The following is a 17,151-nucleotide window of genomic DNA, read 5'->3' on the forward strand; positions in this document are numbered from 1 at the left end:
TTAAACCTCTGAAGCTTGAAATGCTGTTGCCCAATGTAAAAAGATACAAAAAAAGATGTATACACACATTTCTATCTGTGATATACAATGAAGTGCATGCTTTAAATCACTTCCCAGTCAGTATCCTGGTTTACATTTTGCACGGCATCTCAACATTTGTCAAAACAAGGTTGCAGATCAACTTTGTGATGATCTCCAGCTCACCAGGAGACGCTTTTCTTTTCATTGGGTATGTAAGGAAGGCAAACAAAAGCACGCTGCAGCATTGTTAATAAAAACAGTTCAGTCGACAAGCATCTTTACATGACGTCGGAGTCTGTGCCCTGGCTGATCTCTGGGATCGGCTTGTAGGAGTGAAAGTAAATAAGACATTCAAACTGTCTTCGTGAACCTCTGCCAATGCAGCAGACATTGCTAAATAAGCTGAAAACGCACAATTGCATCAAACTCTCCATTATGTTTTGAGCCGAATCTTTTTCACCGCAAACAGCTTGACAGACTGGCACAGTGGAGAAATCTGCAGCCGCTACAAAGACACCCAACCAACATCAAAATCCCTGTACAAAAGTTGCTGCAAAGCTGTCCCAGTCGATGTAGTGCGACATCTGTTTTGTATGAATCTCAGCGGTTGTTTGATGTGTGGGTTTTTTTTTCTTCTTTATTTCTGCAGCATCAGATTTTAAACTAAACTTAAGCTGTTGTATCTACAGCAAAAGCACAACACTACCGGCTCTGCTCCCATCAGCCGACACCTTTCCTCTCCTCGCTCTTCTCTCGCTCCATTTCTCTCACTCCCTTCAGTCTGTCTGGCTGCACTTCTGCATGCAGGTCAGGATACTTAATTCATGTCCAGAGACATCGTTTCCTCATTCTCTGATATAGTCTGCGCAGGGAAGCTGACCAAACCTGCCTTACACCGAGGCTACACTGCCCCTCTCCCCAGGCCCCTCATCCCTCTGCTCCCACCTTCTGAGAGCACGCGATATGGAGGAACGTTGCAGACGCTCCCCAGCGGACCCTCTGATAACCCTCCTACCAAACCTCATCGGAGGAACATTGGCGGCCTGGATATCGCCCAGCCGCTGAGGAATAATGAGAACAAAAGCATAATACATGGCCTTCTTTCTCTTTTTACCTTCTGCTCCTCCTCCACCTCCGTCCTGTTGCTGTTCTTCTTGTTCCGTTTCCCTCGTACGTTTGCCAGTGTTCACTGGCCTTTGGAGGACAGCGGACAGAAAAAGAGAATGGGTGGGAGCGCCAATATTCTGCCGCCCACGTAAGGCCCATTCTGTATGGTTTGCAAACAGTCATTTTGTTCAGTATCTTTACCCTGATCTTTAGGTAATAAACGGGCCTCGACATTGCCCAGGGTCTCCATTGGCATTCTGCTGGGTCAGATAAAGTGTGCAGAAGCAGATTGCTTAAAAAGATAGAACGGGCCGCTCCACATACAGCCGTGTACTCTATTAGATGTTGATTCAGAGGCTTAATTCAGATAAAGCTCTACAAATGCTGTACAAGATGTAAGCCTATACGTTGATGTGCAAACATACTAATCTTAAATTTAGCGTGTTAGGCAGCGCTCAGCCTGCCCATCAATCAGATGACTGACATTCAGCATATAGAAATGTGAGCGTGTCTGCCCTTCGCATTCCTGTTATCATTTTGGTCTTGTGCCCAGCTTTTCCTGTATTTGATTTTCACGAAATCTTTTGACGTGAGCATTTTGATTTCAACGTGTAACGTTTGATATGGGAATAAAAAATAAGGGTGATGTAGCTTTTTCTGGGTCACCTAGTTGGTTTTTAAATAATCCCAAAGTGATGCATTTAGATTGTTTCACTTCTATTATTCACAGAATGTAAAAAATGTTGAAATTATAATGATATACAACGTTTCCTAAACAATGCCCGGGGCATTTATTTATCTAAGCTGCACAGGCCAGCATTGCTATATTTGCAGCAGCCTTGTATTAGAGGCCAAATATTATTTGCAAGTCCTTCTGTTTGATTCGAATAAGTGGTCATGTTAACTCAACAAAGCCTTGCCCCGATATGTTTACATTTGCTCTTAATGGGTCACTGCCTTTAGCAAGCAATGACAAATGGATGATGATTTTCATTATTATTATTATTAAGTTTTTTATGTAAATTCTTTTCTGCTAAAATGGAGATGCAAACCAGTTACCCGCTGCACTCGTGTTGCCACAGCTTCGCTAATGCAACATGAAAATCAAGCATTGCATGACCAAATTAACTGTGAATATAATGCTGCAGTCACACTAGGGAAAACACTAGTTGGAGACTGCAGCACAACCCAAATTACTGCAGCTCTGTGCAATGGACTTGAAATATCTTTCCTTTGAAATAGTTGTTTAGTAGGTTTGCAGCTGCACACGGTCAGTTGCCACCTCAGAGCATCAAGACAGAAAGGAAATGGCAGCACAATGGAATCGGTCTGTGACGAGAAAGGGGTCAAGTAGCAATTAATTGCGATAGAATTCAGAGAAATGCAAACCCGTTGCTGTCTGCATGCATGAAGTTATTTATTGTCGTGGGTTTGAGCTCTTGATAGCAGTTCTCTTGGAGCTCTGGAGATGCACCTGACTTGGAAAACTTTGTGCAGCCGTTTTAATGATCAAAAAGTTCAAGCATTGGACTGCCTCCAAAATAACAAATAATCTTCATCTTTTGGGGGTTTTTTTTATAGGTTTGTCTCTGTGAAACTTTTTCAGCCTTTTATTTATTTTTGTTTTTCATTTGGAGTACAGCTTGTGTTTGTTCATATCAACCACACCCTTGGCTATTAACTGTCGAGACTACCGATGTTTATTTTAAGAAATGTGGTAAAGCACAGAGAAACTGCCAATCTTCACATTTGAGAAGCTGAACCTTGCTGAAGGTTTGGCTCATTACAAAATCTACAACTAATTAATTTCAGTTCACCTGCGAACGCAAACGAAAGCTCCCAGCAGCAGTAAACCACCTGTAGCGCGCAGGTTTTTTCCTGCTGATCAGTTCCATCTGGAGGGAAAGTGAAAGATCACTGAAGCGATTCAGCGGTGAGAAGTGAAGGGAAATGTAAAGGCGAGGATGTGGATGGAAATGTCTTTTGCATTCATAATATAAATTCCTTCTTTTCCTTATGTTTAAGATTGAGGTTTTGTGGCTATAAAATGACTTCATAGGTCGTCATATCAGTAGATTCTTAAGAAGTGTTTAAAGATATATGTTTGTTATTGTGCACTGAAGACTAAGCTGGTGTTAACGACAGGTTATGAAACAAAACGAGAGCTTGTGCAGTAACAAATTACTTCCTCTCCTCCCAATATTGACACTCTGCTTTGTCTTTGTAAATGTTCTAGATGCTGGTTGCCGCCCAATGTGAGTCTGAGGAGCCTTTCCTGCTTCAGTAGATTACAGCATGAGAACTGATCCGATACTCTGACCGAAAACAAACAAATAAAAAAAAACCCTGGACACAGACCACTGAGGAGTGGAAAGAAAACAGAAGGCTGTGGTGGCGTGGCCATGGATAGAAGGAAAGTTTGCATATTTATGGTGCTGTGGGCCATGGTCCACCTCAGCTCTCCAGGTCAAGGGCTCAGGGCCTTGAGAAGGACTACAGGGGGGCGGAGGGGGTCAGGACTGACAGGACAGGATGCCAACGGAGTGCCACTGAGACGCTCTAAGCGAGGTTGGATGTGGAACCAGTTCTTTTTGTTGGAGGAGTACACCGGGACCGATAAGCAGTACGTCGGAAAGGTAGTACAAGGCTCAACTTTCTTTCCTTTTTCTTTGTCAGATGCAGCAGAGCATCTGCACTACAGCCAGATGCAAACTGCAGCTGCTCTGTTATACCGAAACCTGCTGCTGATGAAACACAGCAGCTTCATGTCATGACTAAAGATGAGCCCACATCCGACCATCCACTCACGCACAAGTATTACACACAGGCGAAACATGTGATAAAAAAAACAACAAAACAGCGATTCGGTTTTTGTTCTGCTATGTCTAGGTACCAGTTTTAAGTGCATGCACAGACACCTCAATAAGCCCCGCAGATGAGTTTTCAGAGCTTTTTCAGTGAGTGCACATAAATCAGACACATCAATGGAAATAAAACAAAATGGCCATAATATAATATGCTAATTAAGGCAGGAAATTGAACCTTAAAACTTTTTGTGGACACTAAAGCGTATCCATTGCATACAGAAAGCATGTCAGGTATAAAAACGCACTAAGTGACAAAAGTAGGTGCTGAATGCCTCCTCAGATTTACTATCTCGACTTATAGATAGTTGCTAATTCAAATTCAGATAGTGCTGGTGTTCATCTATTAAAGTAAATCCCCGTAGAAAAGCCGTCGGTACTTAATATTTATGAAGATAGGATGCTTTAAGTAAAAATCGGAAGGAAAGATTTACAAGAAAAATACCAGAGTGCACTACTCTCGGGGTGCTTTTACTTGGATAAAATAAATGGCAGAGGTCAGGCTAGTGAGAGCTGGACCTGATTCTCTCACATTTGAACAATTTAACATGGGAAAAGTCTATTGATGCAAAATATAGTATGTTTATAGCAAAACCTGTGTAAAAACGGTCAGAATTTCCATTTTATGTAGTATAATCATTTTTATTACTAACAACGAGCAAGTCGTGTTTTCGTAGTTTTATACACATGCACATATAGCTCTCAATTTGGGCCCAAGTGTCATTTGGTGTGGCTTAAACTGCACCCATATATTTCTTTTTTCAATTTCCATCTTCAATTTGTTCACGGGGAATGAAAGGAAGTAGTTGGTGAGAGCAGCCGTAACAGCATTATAGTTTGGAAAAGAAAATAGCAGCACATACAGAGTCTCCAACGTCATTACGAAAACTGTCTGGATTGTAAATTGATAAGTGATCACCAGAAAGTGCCAACAGCAATGACTGCTGTAGTAATGAAGATGTTTGCAGCAAAGTAGATTCTGGAGATTGGTTGTATATGTCTGCTATCAGGGCGTCTTTGAGAATTCAGATTTGTAAACAGGGTGTCTGCAGGTAAACGAGTTACATTTAAGACCTTTCAGGACCTTTTGCATACTACTTCAAGTCAAATTTAAGATCAAACTTTCACAGCAGAAGTTAAAGTTTACTCTTTTCAGTTGGCGTCAGTTTAAAATGAGCAATAAGGTTAAATAGAAAGTATTGATGAATGTTCTCCAAATCTTGAACTGAAACCATGGGCTTGTGTGTGATCTGAATGTGTAAAGCAGTGAAATTGTCACAGTGACTGGTCTTGAACTTGTGGCTCCAGACCTACATTTGGCTCTTTTTTCCCCTCCAGTGGTTAAGTGTGACTTTGACAAACAACTAGATGAATATAATTATTTAAATGAATAATGCCAAGGCTGTCAGTCTCCTTGATCTGCAGCTGGATTTTGTCAAAATTAAACTGAAACTTTTTCTTTTGTTTTGTGTTTTTAAAGTAGGATTTTTTAAATTTGATTCAGTTGCACAAGCACAGGTACTGTAGGACTGCTGTTTTATGTAGGCCTACATATGGTAGTGGATACTTTGGGACTGGCTTGTTACTTTGGTTCTAGTCTGTACTTTTGCTCATTTTGTGGCAATTTTTGCTCATTTTTTTTTTCAAGAAACACTCCAACACTGTTGGCCTTGGACCCAAACAAAATAAATTTTAAATAGTTTTCTACTTTTAATTGTACATTTGTATTCAAGACATTTTAACACAGTGAGGTCTAAGTTATCGTTCCAAACTCCAAAACTAACCCTAAACCTGACGCGAAGATATCAGAATAGGCCATTTTTGGTTTTAGTTCATGGGTTTCATGCTGTGAGAAGACGTCGCCTCTTTCTCTGTCCACAATTTGCAAAAATCATTATTCTGCAATTTGATCCAAATTGCACAGAATGCTCACCTACTGGATCTTTACTCATATTATGCAAGGTCACACTTGCATCAAGGTCAAGGGCACACTTGTCACTTTACGTGCAATAACCTGAGACTTATGACGACTCACTCTAAATGACGCACATGAAAAATATTTTATAATTTTTTTTGGAAAACGTTCTTTTGCCTTTTTCCAAAATATAGAAAATATATTAATCCCCTGAAATCGTTATTGGGAACGACCCTAACCCCAATCCTATGTTTTTTAAGAAAAGCTGAAAAGACTTGAAAAACATCATCCCTAAAAGGTTATTTTATATTCATTTTTTATACATTGTTTCAACAAGCCCTTCCATAATGCTGTTTGCTGTAAGTAAAATAATGGGACTGCGGCTTTCCCCACGCCTGAAACTGGCCAGATGGAAAAATCAAACGCATCACCCACCAGTGCAAAAGAAGAGAAAGTAATGAACTGCTTCTTGCAAATTAGAACTTGCAGTCCCTAGATTCTCTGTTTAGTGTCTTTTTTCTTAATGCTTTTTAGTTGTTTACCTTTTTGTTTTTCAGTTTGCATGAAGACGCCATCTACGCAACACAACATGAACTTTCAGTACTGAGGCAGTGCTATTTATGTCCATCTAAAAATGCCTCATTATGTGCTGTCTTGTCAATACATATTTATGAAGACAGCGATCTGTTATTTATCAGTCCAAATTAATGCACATTTCACCAAATATTGCTTTGTTTACATGCTACAGTCACACACATAGAAAATTTTGATTTTTTGATACAGAAATTTTGATATTCATTTCCTATAATAGCACTGATAGGCAGAGCCTAACTACCTGTCTCGGTAACATAATATATACACTATATAACTGTTCTCTGCAAACTACACTCAGTGGCAACGATCGCCGCTTAATGACATCCTTCGCAACAAATAAAGTCCTGTATACGAATGTATCATTCTGTCCCCGCGAATGCGAGAATCAACCCGTCATCTATTAGTCGACGTGACGTGATACTCCGATCGGGTAATGCTCACATATCGGACTTCCATCCATCCATCCCCGGGCTTTGTTTGCTGTCGGCTGTCCAATATATTTTGTGCTTACTGTCAGCTCTGTAGCTGCTTGCACAATGTCCATTCCACTCACATCAAACCATCCTAAAGCGGCTGTCTTGCCCTACAGTGAAATATGACTTCCGCCGAAGGTATTATTTGTTCAACAAAATGAAAACACAGTGTCGACCCAGATAACATTGGGAGGGGGCGTACAAGAAGATGGGCCAAATAATGCTTGCTTTACATGCAGCGAAGCGGAAGTCAAGATATCAGTCTCCTCTTCCAACCTACTGTAATTGAGGAGATTGTGAAGCGTTGTGGCAAGGTCAGGATGTCTGAGTCGGAAGAAAGGCTGTTTTGTGCGAGGGGCTGAATGGGGCTAGTGCTTTGCATTCCTATCGTGCGTCCGCGGAGGATGGAGTCATCCAACCAAATGAGATTCTGCAACATACGTCCTCCCCGAGTGAGGGTTGACTTTCAGTTCTTGCCTAAAAGGATTACAACATTTGCGGGCGAGCAAATACAAGAAAGAACAAAAAAAAAAAAAGTTGAAAAGAAAACCCCAGAATGAATGAAGATCAAAAGTAAATACAGAGCTTGATCAAACCACTTTGTCTTTGGAGAGTGGTGATTGATGTCCCACTTGTCCTTTTAGCTTGTAAAGGGACTAATAGCATAAGAAGAATGGATTATCTGAGTGAGGTATATACTTAGAGAGTAGGAGGCCGCGACCTAAGAGCCCATATCCCGAAGACACCATTAAAGCATCAACCTTCGAGCAGCGCACTTAATCATGACTGTGAGCACTTGTTGTTTCCCCTCCTAAGTACGTGCAGCTGGGTGCTTTTCCTCATTGTCAGCTCACTAGCCAGTTGTCACATAGGATTGCAGTATGTAGATCTTATCTGATTGCAATTACTGTTTGGTAATTGCCAGATAAAGTACAAGTGATGAATGAAGCCCTAAAGGGAATGAATAGCTTTTGAGTTGAACACATGGCCCAACATAGAGCGCAAGCATCTGCATCTGTATCCTCAGGTGGAGGCCATATTTCTTGCCATGTAGAGGCTCCGAATGGGTGAAAAACTACAAGAAACACAAAAGAGAAGGCTTTTGTCACTGCGAATGACATCGTGGCAGCCGGCGAGCACAGCGTGGAACAAAACCGCTTTTGTTTGTGATGGGGAAAAAAAAACCAACTGGAAATAACACAATGACAGGTTATTATAAACAAGGGAGCGGCGCTTGACACACAGTAAAAGATAGAATGATGAAACTGCACTTGAATTACAACATCGCGTCTGCAGTTATTTGGTAAACTCAATCTCCCTCGGCTTAGTTTTTTTAATTTATTTATTTTTTGCTCTTTACAACAGCTTTATCGAGGTGCGAAGTACTAACAAATGAAATTGCAATTTTTTCCAGAGCGAGCGTAACAAAAGCAGCTGGAACAGGAAGAAATTAAGAGAAGCGATCAAGATGTGATGGAAAAGACTCTGGCAGTGGCTTGTTGGGGAGCTGGTTGGCTGCTAATCTCGCTGTATTGGCCAATGATTTTCTTTTTCCTGCAGAAAGGGAAGCCTTGCACTGCCTCTCATTAGCAGGCGAGCTGCATACAGGCCTCAGAGGGCCTGGGCTGTCACTGGGGGAAGAGAATGTTTGTTTATTTCATTATTTCTTACTTTACCAAAGGGCACATATCCACTGAAAATGGTTAATGGCCTGTGGTTGAGGAGTGTTTGTGCTGCACTATCATATCTCATAAAGTATTTACAGCCCCTGATAGGCCCCAGTGGTTCTGGGCCTGGTGGGTAGAGTCTTCAGCGTAGTGAACAAACACCCCAGCGTACATGCAAACACACACATGCACGCACGCACCTGCAAATACTAGCCTCCAGTAATAGGCTAGAACTCACAGAAAAGACAAAAAAAGGCTGATGAATACAGACATAATACGCTCCACAGCCCTGTATGACTCAGCGGTTGAGGCATCCTGGGGAAAGGACTCGCGAGTCTTATGGCAGTGGAAAGGTGCAGGGATTTGTGTGTTTTGTTTTTGTGTGTGGGGGGGCTGGTGGTGGTGGTTTTTGGTCTCCGTTCATACTCCCCCCCCTATTACCAGCTGCTCACCTTGGCACAGAGGCAAGGAGTTTGCAATATGGCGCAGGCCTGGCTGTACTCTAGACATGGCAGCCCCTGCAGGTCTCCAGTGGCGACCTGGAGCATGCATTGGCAGTGTTTATTGATTGGGCGATAAGTTCCCTGTTGTGTTCTGGGAAGTGTGGGCACGAGGGGGGGGGCGGCACTTTTGCGCGTGAGCTTCGGAGGAAACGGGCGCGATGAGGTCTTGCGGCGATGACACCCGGTAAACATCTGTCTGACAACGTTGCAGGGGCGAAGCGATGTCTGAGAGAGATACGCCAACATGTCTAGGGCACATGCAATTATCTCCATGCTATCACCTGCCTACCAGTGTTTAAAACACCCACTGGTTCTGTCAGATTAATTAATCTTCTCTCGTCGACATCACAAGTATTTCGTTGGCCCGGCATTATTCGGCTGAGTGAAAGCAGCCCCACCTGCTCAAGAAAGTTCGACACAAAGGAAACAAAAATGTCAACTTATTAAAGAATTTAACTGAGCCAAGCGATGGTCTCAGTGAGGAATCGAAGCCTTTAGAGTCTCATTTTAATGTCATTTAATTTTTTATACTGTAAAAAAGAAATGTAACGTTGCCAAGTATGTTGATGCCAAAACGGATCCCCTTCTTCCTCAAGACAAACTAAAAAATCTTACGGTTTAGAAATATAAAATATGGAATATTGCATCAATTTATTCTTGAATTCAGTACAAACACACAGATATATTTAAGCTTTTAAACAATGTTGTTTACTGAAGTAGAGCAAAGAATAGTTAGACTTTAACAGTAGAGCCGCCAACATGTTAAAACCTTTGACACATCTGCAGTCAAAAAAGATGTAAATGTTCATCTATTCAAGTCTTGACACTTGACAAAATGACTGTTTAACATTTATTATATTACGCTTCTTAATTATACAGTTGCTTCAGGCTCTTTCCTCACAGATTAAAAAGATAAAGTATGTTTTGGATTGCATTTACTGAAAATGCCACAAAGAACGGATTAAAGGGCATTTAAATATTTCTTGTAGAAGAATTGTGTTGCTTTTGCGTGGCTGTAACAACTGCAACAAGAGTTTATTAATTTTGCAGTTCCAGATAGAATAGGTCAAGTAGTGTATCTTTTTAGAATTCAACACTTGACTATAACAACTCTCTAGTTATTGTAGAGGAACAACAGCATTTTGACCGCTTTTGAACCAGCTGGAGCTGCTACCATTGCTAATCCCAACCTGAGGTTTCCAGTTTAGTTCAGTTTTATTTGCTTGGCAACAATCACAACAGTTTTATCAAGGTAACCTTAAAGCATTAAAGAGAAAACCCCCATTAATCAGATGAGCTTCTATAGGCAGGAACTTGGTGAGAGTGGGGAGGAAGAACTCCCTGTTAATAGGAAGTGACCCACAGAGGAACCGGACTCAGGGACAAACAGAAGAAAACGCAAACTAGTGGTGATAAAAGGTAAACAAAGGCATGGGAATACATCACAGGAAGTCCCCCAGCAGCCTGGTCCTATGACTAAAGTTTGGTTCATGGTCACCTGATCCAGCCCTGACTGTAAGCTTCATGAAAAGGAACATTTGAAGAATAATCTTTAATAGCCTGCAATCTAAGTGCTGCATTTGGGATAATATGGAGGTCTTTAAGACGTGATGGGCACTGATCATTGGGAACTTTGTAAGGATCTGAGTATAGCTGAGAACCAATGAATAGAAGCTAATATAGGAGCAATGCAGTCTCTCTTTTCAGTCTCTTTCTTTGCTTTCTTTGCAACAGAACTCCTTCCTTAGCTGGTTAGGGTTTCCTACTTTCCACCCACCTGAGGAAAGTTACCAATACCTACTGCTTTGTGTTGGCTGCACTGTCGATTTCGTACCTGGAGGCAGGGAGAATTGGATGGTGAAAGCAGGGTTTATAGGCAGCCAATCCAAATGTAGATGGTATCAACATTCATTCATTTAATTTCTTTTTTTCCTATTTAAATATAACTTAAATTATTTTTATTTTCTTGCAAAGAGGTTGCATTATTCTTTCTGCTCAAGCAACACTCAAAGACAAAAGCAACACTTCTTAGTAATGTCATGCAGTGCAAACGTATCTAAATTTGAACCTACTGTGATACAAAGAGCAAAAATGACCATTTAAAAAAAGCACTAAACGTGTATTTATGACTGTTTAGTAGCTGAAGTGATACAAAAAAGTTCAACTGTTGACAACTGCCTGTGATTAGAATACAACATGCTGAAAATTATGCACAAAACAAGAGATGTCAGATGTCCGCAAGTGAGGATTGTAAGTTAAGTGACATTTCACCTTCGTGTCGCAGCCGCTCTCACTGCATATCTCAAGTTTACACATCAACAGACATTTGATAGGCTATTTTTGTACACAGTCTGAGGCTACCATCTGGCTACATAGAAGGCAGCCAGTTCTCGACAAGCCAGGACACAAGGCCTTAAAGGCTAACTGGCTAATTGCCCTAAGCAGCCTGTTTCCAGTGCCATCTTTCTGGCCTAACTCGAGTGAAGCACAAATGGCGACCAGATCGAGTCAGCGCTAACATTTGCTCCTCTTGAAGCTGATTAATTTCACAAACAAAGACAGCTCGCTTATAAGTTATCACGCACAGATGTCTGATGAGTGCCACTTCACCTCTCAGCCCACTTCAAACTGCAAGATGAAGCATGTAGGAACAGAAATATGTTTGTTTTTCATTGTTGGGGGGAAATTACAAGCTTTTAGAAATATTATCGTGTCACTTAACAAAGTGGGATAATTGAATGAAGGGTTTTTGATATATATATAGGCCATTATTGATGATATAAGGCTTGAAGCAAATGCTTTATAGTTTGTTTCGCAGACAATTCACAAGGAATTCTTCCTCACGAGTCATTTTTCTCTGTGATTGAGTCCTTGAACTCCAATTTTGTTGAAAAGTGAGAACATTTCAGGCTGTTTCCCATGCAAATCGACTCATTTCAAGTATTCTCTGAAATCAAGTTTCATTTTTTTCTTGATGAGAGTGTAACTACTCTCCACATTCTTTCCATATTCTTTTATCCCTCCAGACACAGACACTAATTTTAGAAACATTATTACAAACTGTTTTGACACAGTTAAATGTGTTAAAGGAGGATTTCGACCAAATCCTAGCCAGTTAATGAGATTTTAATCTCATTTGCAAAGTTCTGTAACTGCATAATGTTTAACGTTTAAGTAAATGTATAATCCTGTTAAATAAGTACAAAACTGACCAAAAGAATCAGAACTGTTAGTTTTACATTTCTGATCATTTACTTACTTTCAATTCAAATCTGTATGACGAATAACATGCTTAATTAGCTGGTTAGCGCAACGTTAAAGTAATATTTCTAAAGGTTGCAAAATCTACACCTCAGTAACTTGACCATGGCTCTCAAACTTGCGGCCCGGGGATCACTTGTGGCCCACGTCACCCTTATTTGCAGCCCATATATTGACGTGAAGACATATAAAGCAGTTTGGCCATTGAAGTTACTTTTCTTGTTAAGCAGGATTTGTTTGTTGTTGAGTGCAATGTTAAAATAAGTTCTTTAAAAAGCAAAAAAAATGATTTAATATGAAGGCAGTATGAGCAGAGTGAACAAACATGCTGCTAGTTCAGTGAGAGACTCAAAAACTAATGTGGACACTTTTTATTTGTTAAATATGAATAAAATTATAGCAGAAGTGCTGCCACAATCTGGTTATTTGGTTCAATGAAAGGCTTCAGTTTGTTAAGAGTGAGAAAAAAAATGTTGGTTCACGTTTGCAGTTTTGTCTTGTTATAAAATATTTGAAATTTTTAAAAAACAAACAAATTTTTTTTTTTCAGAAATATCTATTTGTTTGTTTGTTTTGTTCTACTTGAACACTTAAATGAGCATTGATGGCGCTGCCATCTCATTGGACGGCCACTTAAGTTTGAGACTGAACTAGACTTTTGTGTGTCATTTATTCAAATGAATAGCAACTTCATGCTGTGCTAAGCTAACCAAGTACGCTACCCCGATAGTTTACTCATAATGGCTAAAAGTTTAAATTTGGAAAAGGTTGCTATCTAGTCCACCAACAATTTTTTAGCCAGTTAGAGAAAAAACCCAAAACATAACATTTGGAGTAATTAATCAAGTAATTAAGTAAAATAAAATAAAAATATACAGCAAAGTTTTTAGTTTTAGTTTAGTTTAAGTTGTTCTGCCAGTTTTGTCATCACAAGGAGACTACATGAAAAGTCCTCCTGGCGTGTGTTTAGTGACAGTGTGACGTGTACTTGATGCTGCGTCAGATAATTTTGTAGTTGTACATTTTAATGAAGCTAATAAAACCTACAATCAAATTAGTTTTCACAGGCATTAAAGCATTTAAATCAAACTAAAGCAAAACTGAAGCTAAATTGAAACCCAGGCAAATCCTCCATAAATCAATTAAAAATATAGAGCTATGGTAACTCTAATAGGATGAGGACAATGTCACACAAGGCAATGCTAGCTACCTAGCTAAAAGTGATAGATTGTACCAGGCACATAGACAGTATAAAACATGGACTTAATGGGGAAAACCTTCAATTTCAGAATAAAAGTCTTATACTGCTGCAACCAACACGTTTGAAAATTATACAAACTGCAGGTAACCATATCAACCTGCTAGGGACCAAAGTCCGTACTGCTTTGCAACCAATTTCACCTCATGATAGCCAGCAACCACTCGTCAACTGGCCATGGAATATAAATCATTCCCTACCAACTGATAGTTGCCAGGAAGTTCTTCTGGAGGTTTCTTCCTGTTAAAAGGGAGTTTTTCCTTCCCACTGTCACCAAAGTGCTTGCTCATAGGGGGTCATATGATTGTTGGGTTTTTCTCTGTATGTATCATTGTAGGGTCTACCTTTATAAATAAAATTGAATTGAATTGAAGTCTTTGACCAGTACTAGAACTGTGTAACTGAGGTCTAACTTTACTTACTAGAGAGCGCCTGTCCGGTTTAGCTCTGATGTGTTTTTTACCGTTTGTAAAAGAAAAAAGTGTGTTTGTTTTTTTTCTTCAGTTCTTCCGTTTAATTTAAAAGTCAGTATTTGCGGTAGTACTTCACCCAAACCATCCAACCCTGCCACACAGTTTAAATGTTGTACACAGCGGGGTCGTACGCTAACAGAAATGAGACGTTGTGATGTGACTGCCTTTAGGAAAGCAATGGCTCTGTTGAAGTTTTTTTTTGCAGAGTTTTTTTCTGTTTTTTAAAAGACCAGAAGTCCAAGTGTTAATGGATATAGCATCATGCTCCCTGCCTTTTTTTACGATTTGGTGCCACAGGAGGGCAGAGGAGAAAAGGCAAGCTATTGATGTGCCCGGGCTTCTTGGTGACCAAACTGAATGCACATGTGGCTTTCTTTTCTCCCCCTGTGACAGTTTAATTGTATTTTCGATATAAATTGATCAAAGGGCTGTTGTGAATGCACGTTGGGCTGCCACATTGATTTCCGAGAGAGTCTTTTTTTTTTTTCTTCTTACCACCCCCCTCCTTAATTTGAGTAGAAGGGCAGCAGTAAATTTTCCTCACCGGCAAGGTGGGCAACTGGGAGGGACAGGGTCGCTGCAGCAAGTGCTGGAGTTCGATACTCCGAGCTTCCTTGTAATATCCTTCAGTGTAGCAAGGAGGAAGTCTTCAAAACCACGAGAGCTCTCTGTTTCCATAGAAATGACAGCCGACACAGCATATGTCACACTGTCTATCTCACATCTCAGCCGAAAGAGAGGACTCAACAGTTATTAACTGAATTGTCGTGCCGGCAGAGATAGGCAGCTTGATAGACAATCATAGAGAAGGACATTGCAGCTATAACAGCGGGGGAAAGATAATAATGTTGAAGTGGATTGTTTTCAGCCAACTGAGTCTCTGTTTGGGAGCACGTACTGTAAAGCAGAACAGAAAACAAATACAATTCTGCAGAATATTCTCCTGGCTTGGTTAGGCAGAGCGGAAAAAAAAGCAACCCCAAAACAAAACAGGAAAGTTGTTTTGACCAGAATTCAAAGTGGGTGAATGAAACACTCGAGATCCTAATCCGAGGATAGTCAAAATTTTGCAACACACTTGACTGGCTTGGTTAGACAGACAGAGAAAGGAATGAAAACAGTCTTTTTTTTTTTACCAGCATTCAAGCAGTCGAACAAAACAGTGTTAAAGATGCTAATCCACAAAGCTGTTCATCTCACATGTGCCAGCTTTGCCCTGATAAAACAGCATGAATTAGTAAAGCTTCCGAGCACCTGCGATGAAAAGCTTTTTAATATATGATGAGAAGGGAGACTTTGCAATGTGGTCCCACGTGACCCGGCTGCGACGCACAATATCCCCCCCTCAGTCTGTCCACCGGCTGAGCCAAGAACCTTTATAGACACAACAGAAACTACCGGCGCAAAAGGGAGGAAAAAAAATAAGCATTCAAGCCGGCTCACTTGAGTTAATGAGGTGTCAATAACGGACCTCGGAATTACATCCCGGCATCCACTTGCGCGGGTAAACATTCGGATGGCGTTTGCCTCGGTTTATGCTTGACATGTTTGCCCGTGTCTGCAAACATGTGCGCTCCTTTTTTGCCCTCTACCTCCCCCGCCACCCCACCCTGCAATTATTACTGTGTCCTTGGTTATTAAAAAAGGGGAAAGGGAAGTAGGAAGGGAAGTAGTGGGAGGGGAGAAAAGACTGGACAAGCTTTTGATGAGTTCTCGGAGATAAATATGTTGTGTGTGTGTGTGTGTGTGTGTGTGTGGTTGGGGTGGGGGAGATTTGGCTGTGGAATTAAAATGTCAGAGCATGCTAAGCTGCTGTTCATGCAGAAAAAAATTAAACAGGAGATAGGGAGGAACAGAGCAAATAATAATAACGAGGAGCTCTACACACAAGTGGGCTCTCGTGGTCTTCTGGCATGTTGGTCCTGCTGCTGATCCATCAGGGACTGGCAGGCTGCGGGGCGTGTGCTCACTCATGCTGGTAACCCCACAGACATGCGTATGTGTGTGTCCCCTCCCTCACCCTCCCTTTCAGCGAAAAGTAAAAAAGTAACAGTAGCAGTGAACGCGACATTTTACACGCTCCGGCTGCTGGCTTTCTTCTCGGCAGGACGCGAGCTTCACAGAGGCGAGGTGAATGTGTATCGTCACAACACGATGACAGTTTACCAGAGATGATATGAATCTGTTAAATAACACCAAACACACTTATCAAAAGCTGTCAGCGTTTATTTGCCAGGGCCCAGATTGGTCAGATCAGCGATGTGCACGCAGTCGATCAGAAATGCCGCGATTCGCCTTTGAAATGTGATTTTTGCTGACATCTTTGCTGCAAAGCGCTCGTCGCCGGGATGTGTTTTTGCAGCCGTCAATCAAGCGGTGCAGCTTGGACTGCAGCAGATGAAGATTTTTGTTCACTGTCACCATTTCTGCTCAGGCTAACAAGGAGATCTTTTTTTCTTTTTTTTTAAATGTGGAAGGGTAGCTGACATTCGCTGTTCATAAGAGGAAATTAATCAAATGTGAAAGCTTTCATAAAGCCGAGTTTGAATCTCTGTTGTGCTGTAACAATTAGCAGTAGAAATCAGCAAAATGGAAATTCATTAAAGTGAAAATGCCACAAACTGTTGCCTGAAATGGGTGTTTTGTGTTGTAGCAGATCCAAATCATATTTTCTCCTTTTTCCCCCTCTTTCTTTCCACACAGCTTCACTCGGATTCTGACAGAGGCGATGGCAGCGTGAAGTATGTCCTGACAGGGGAAGGAGCCGGGACCCTCTTCAAGATAGATGAAAAGTCAGGGGACATCCATGCCACCAAGAGGCTGGACAGAGAGGAGAAGGCCTTCTACATCCTCCACGCCAAAGCTGTCAACCGCTTCACCAACGAAGCGCTCGAGGGCGAGTCCGAGTTCATCATCAAGATCCACGACATCAACGACAACGAGCCGCGCTTCACCAAGGACCCGTACATGGCCAGAGTCCCTGAAATGTCTGACATCGGTACGTCCCAGCCGTAA

General features: G+C 41.2%; 1 protein-coding gene across 2 annotated transcripts in view; it reads left to right on the plus strand.

Moving 5' to 3' along the window:
* The window catches only part of LOC146511693 (cadherin-10-like), a 76,583-nt gene that overhangs the window by 22,265 nt on the left and 37,167 nt on the right, over positions 1-17,151 (plus strand). For both annotated transcript variants that reach the window (XM_085171603.1, XM_085171602.1), the window contains exons 2-3: positions 3,365-3,764; positions 16,840-17,134. In XM_085171603.1, the coding sequence (XP_085027729.1) occupies positions 3,531-3,764; positions 16,840-17,134 (529 nt within the window). In that variant the 5' untranslated portion in view covers positions 3,365-3,530. The remainder of the gene's footprint in view (positions 1-3,364; positions 3,765-16,839; positions 17,135-17,151) is intronic.

The sequence above is a fragment of the Neolamprologus multifasciatus genome, chromosome 9, assembly GCF_963576455.1.
Source record: "Neolamprologus multifasciatus chromosome 9, fNeoMul1.2, whole genome shotgun sequence".
In the NCBI taxonomy this organism is placed as follows: domain Eukaryota; kingdom Metazoa; phylum Chordata; class Actinopteri; order Cichliformes; family Cichlidae; genus Neolamprologus; species Neolamprologus multifasciatus.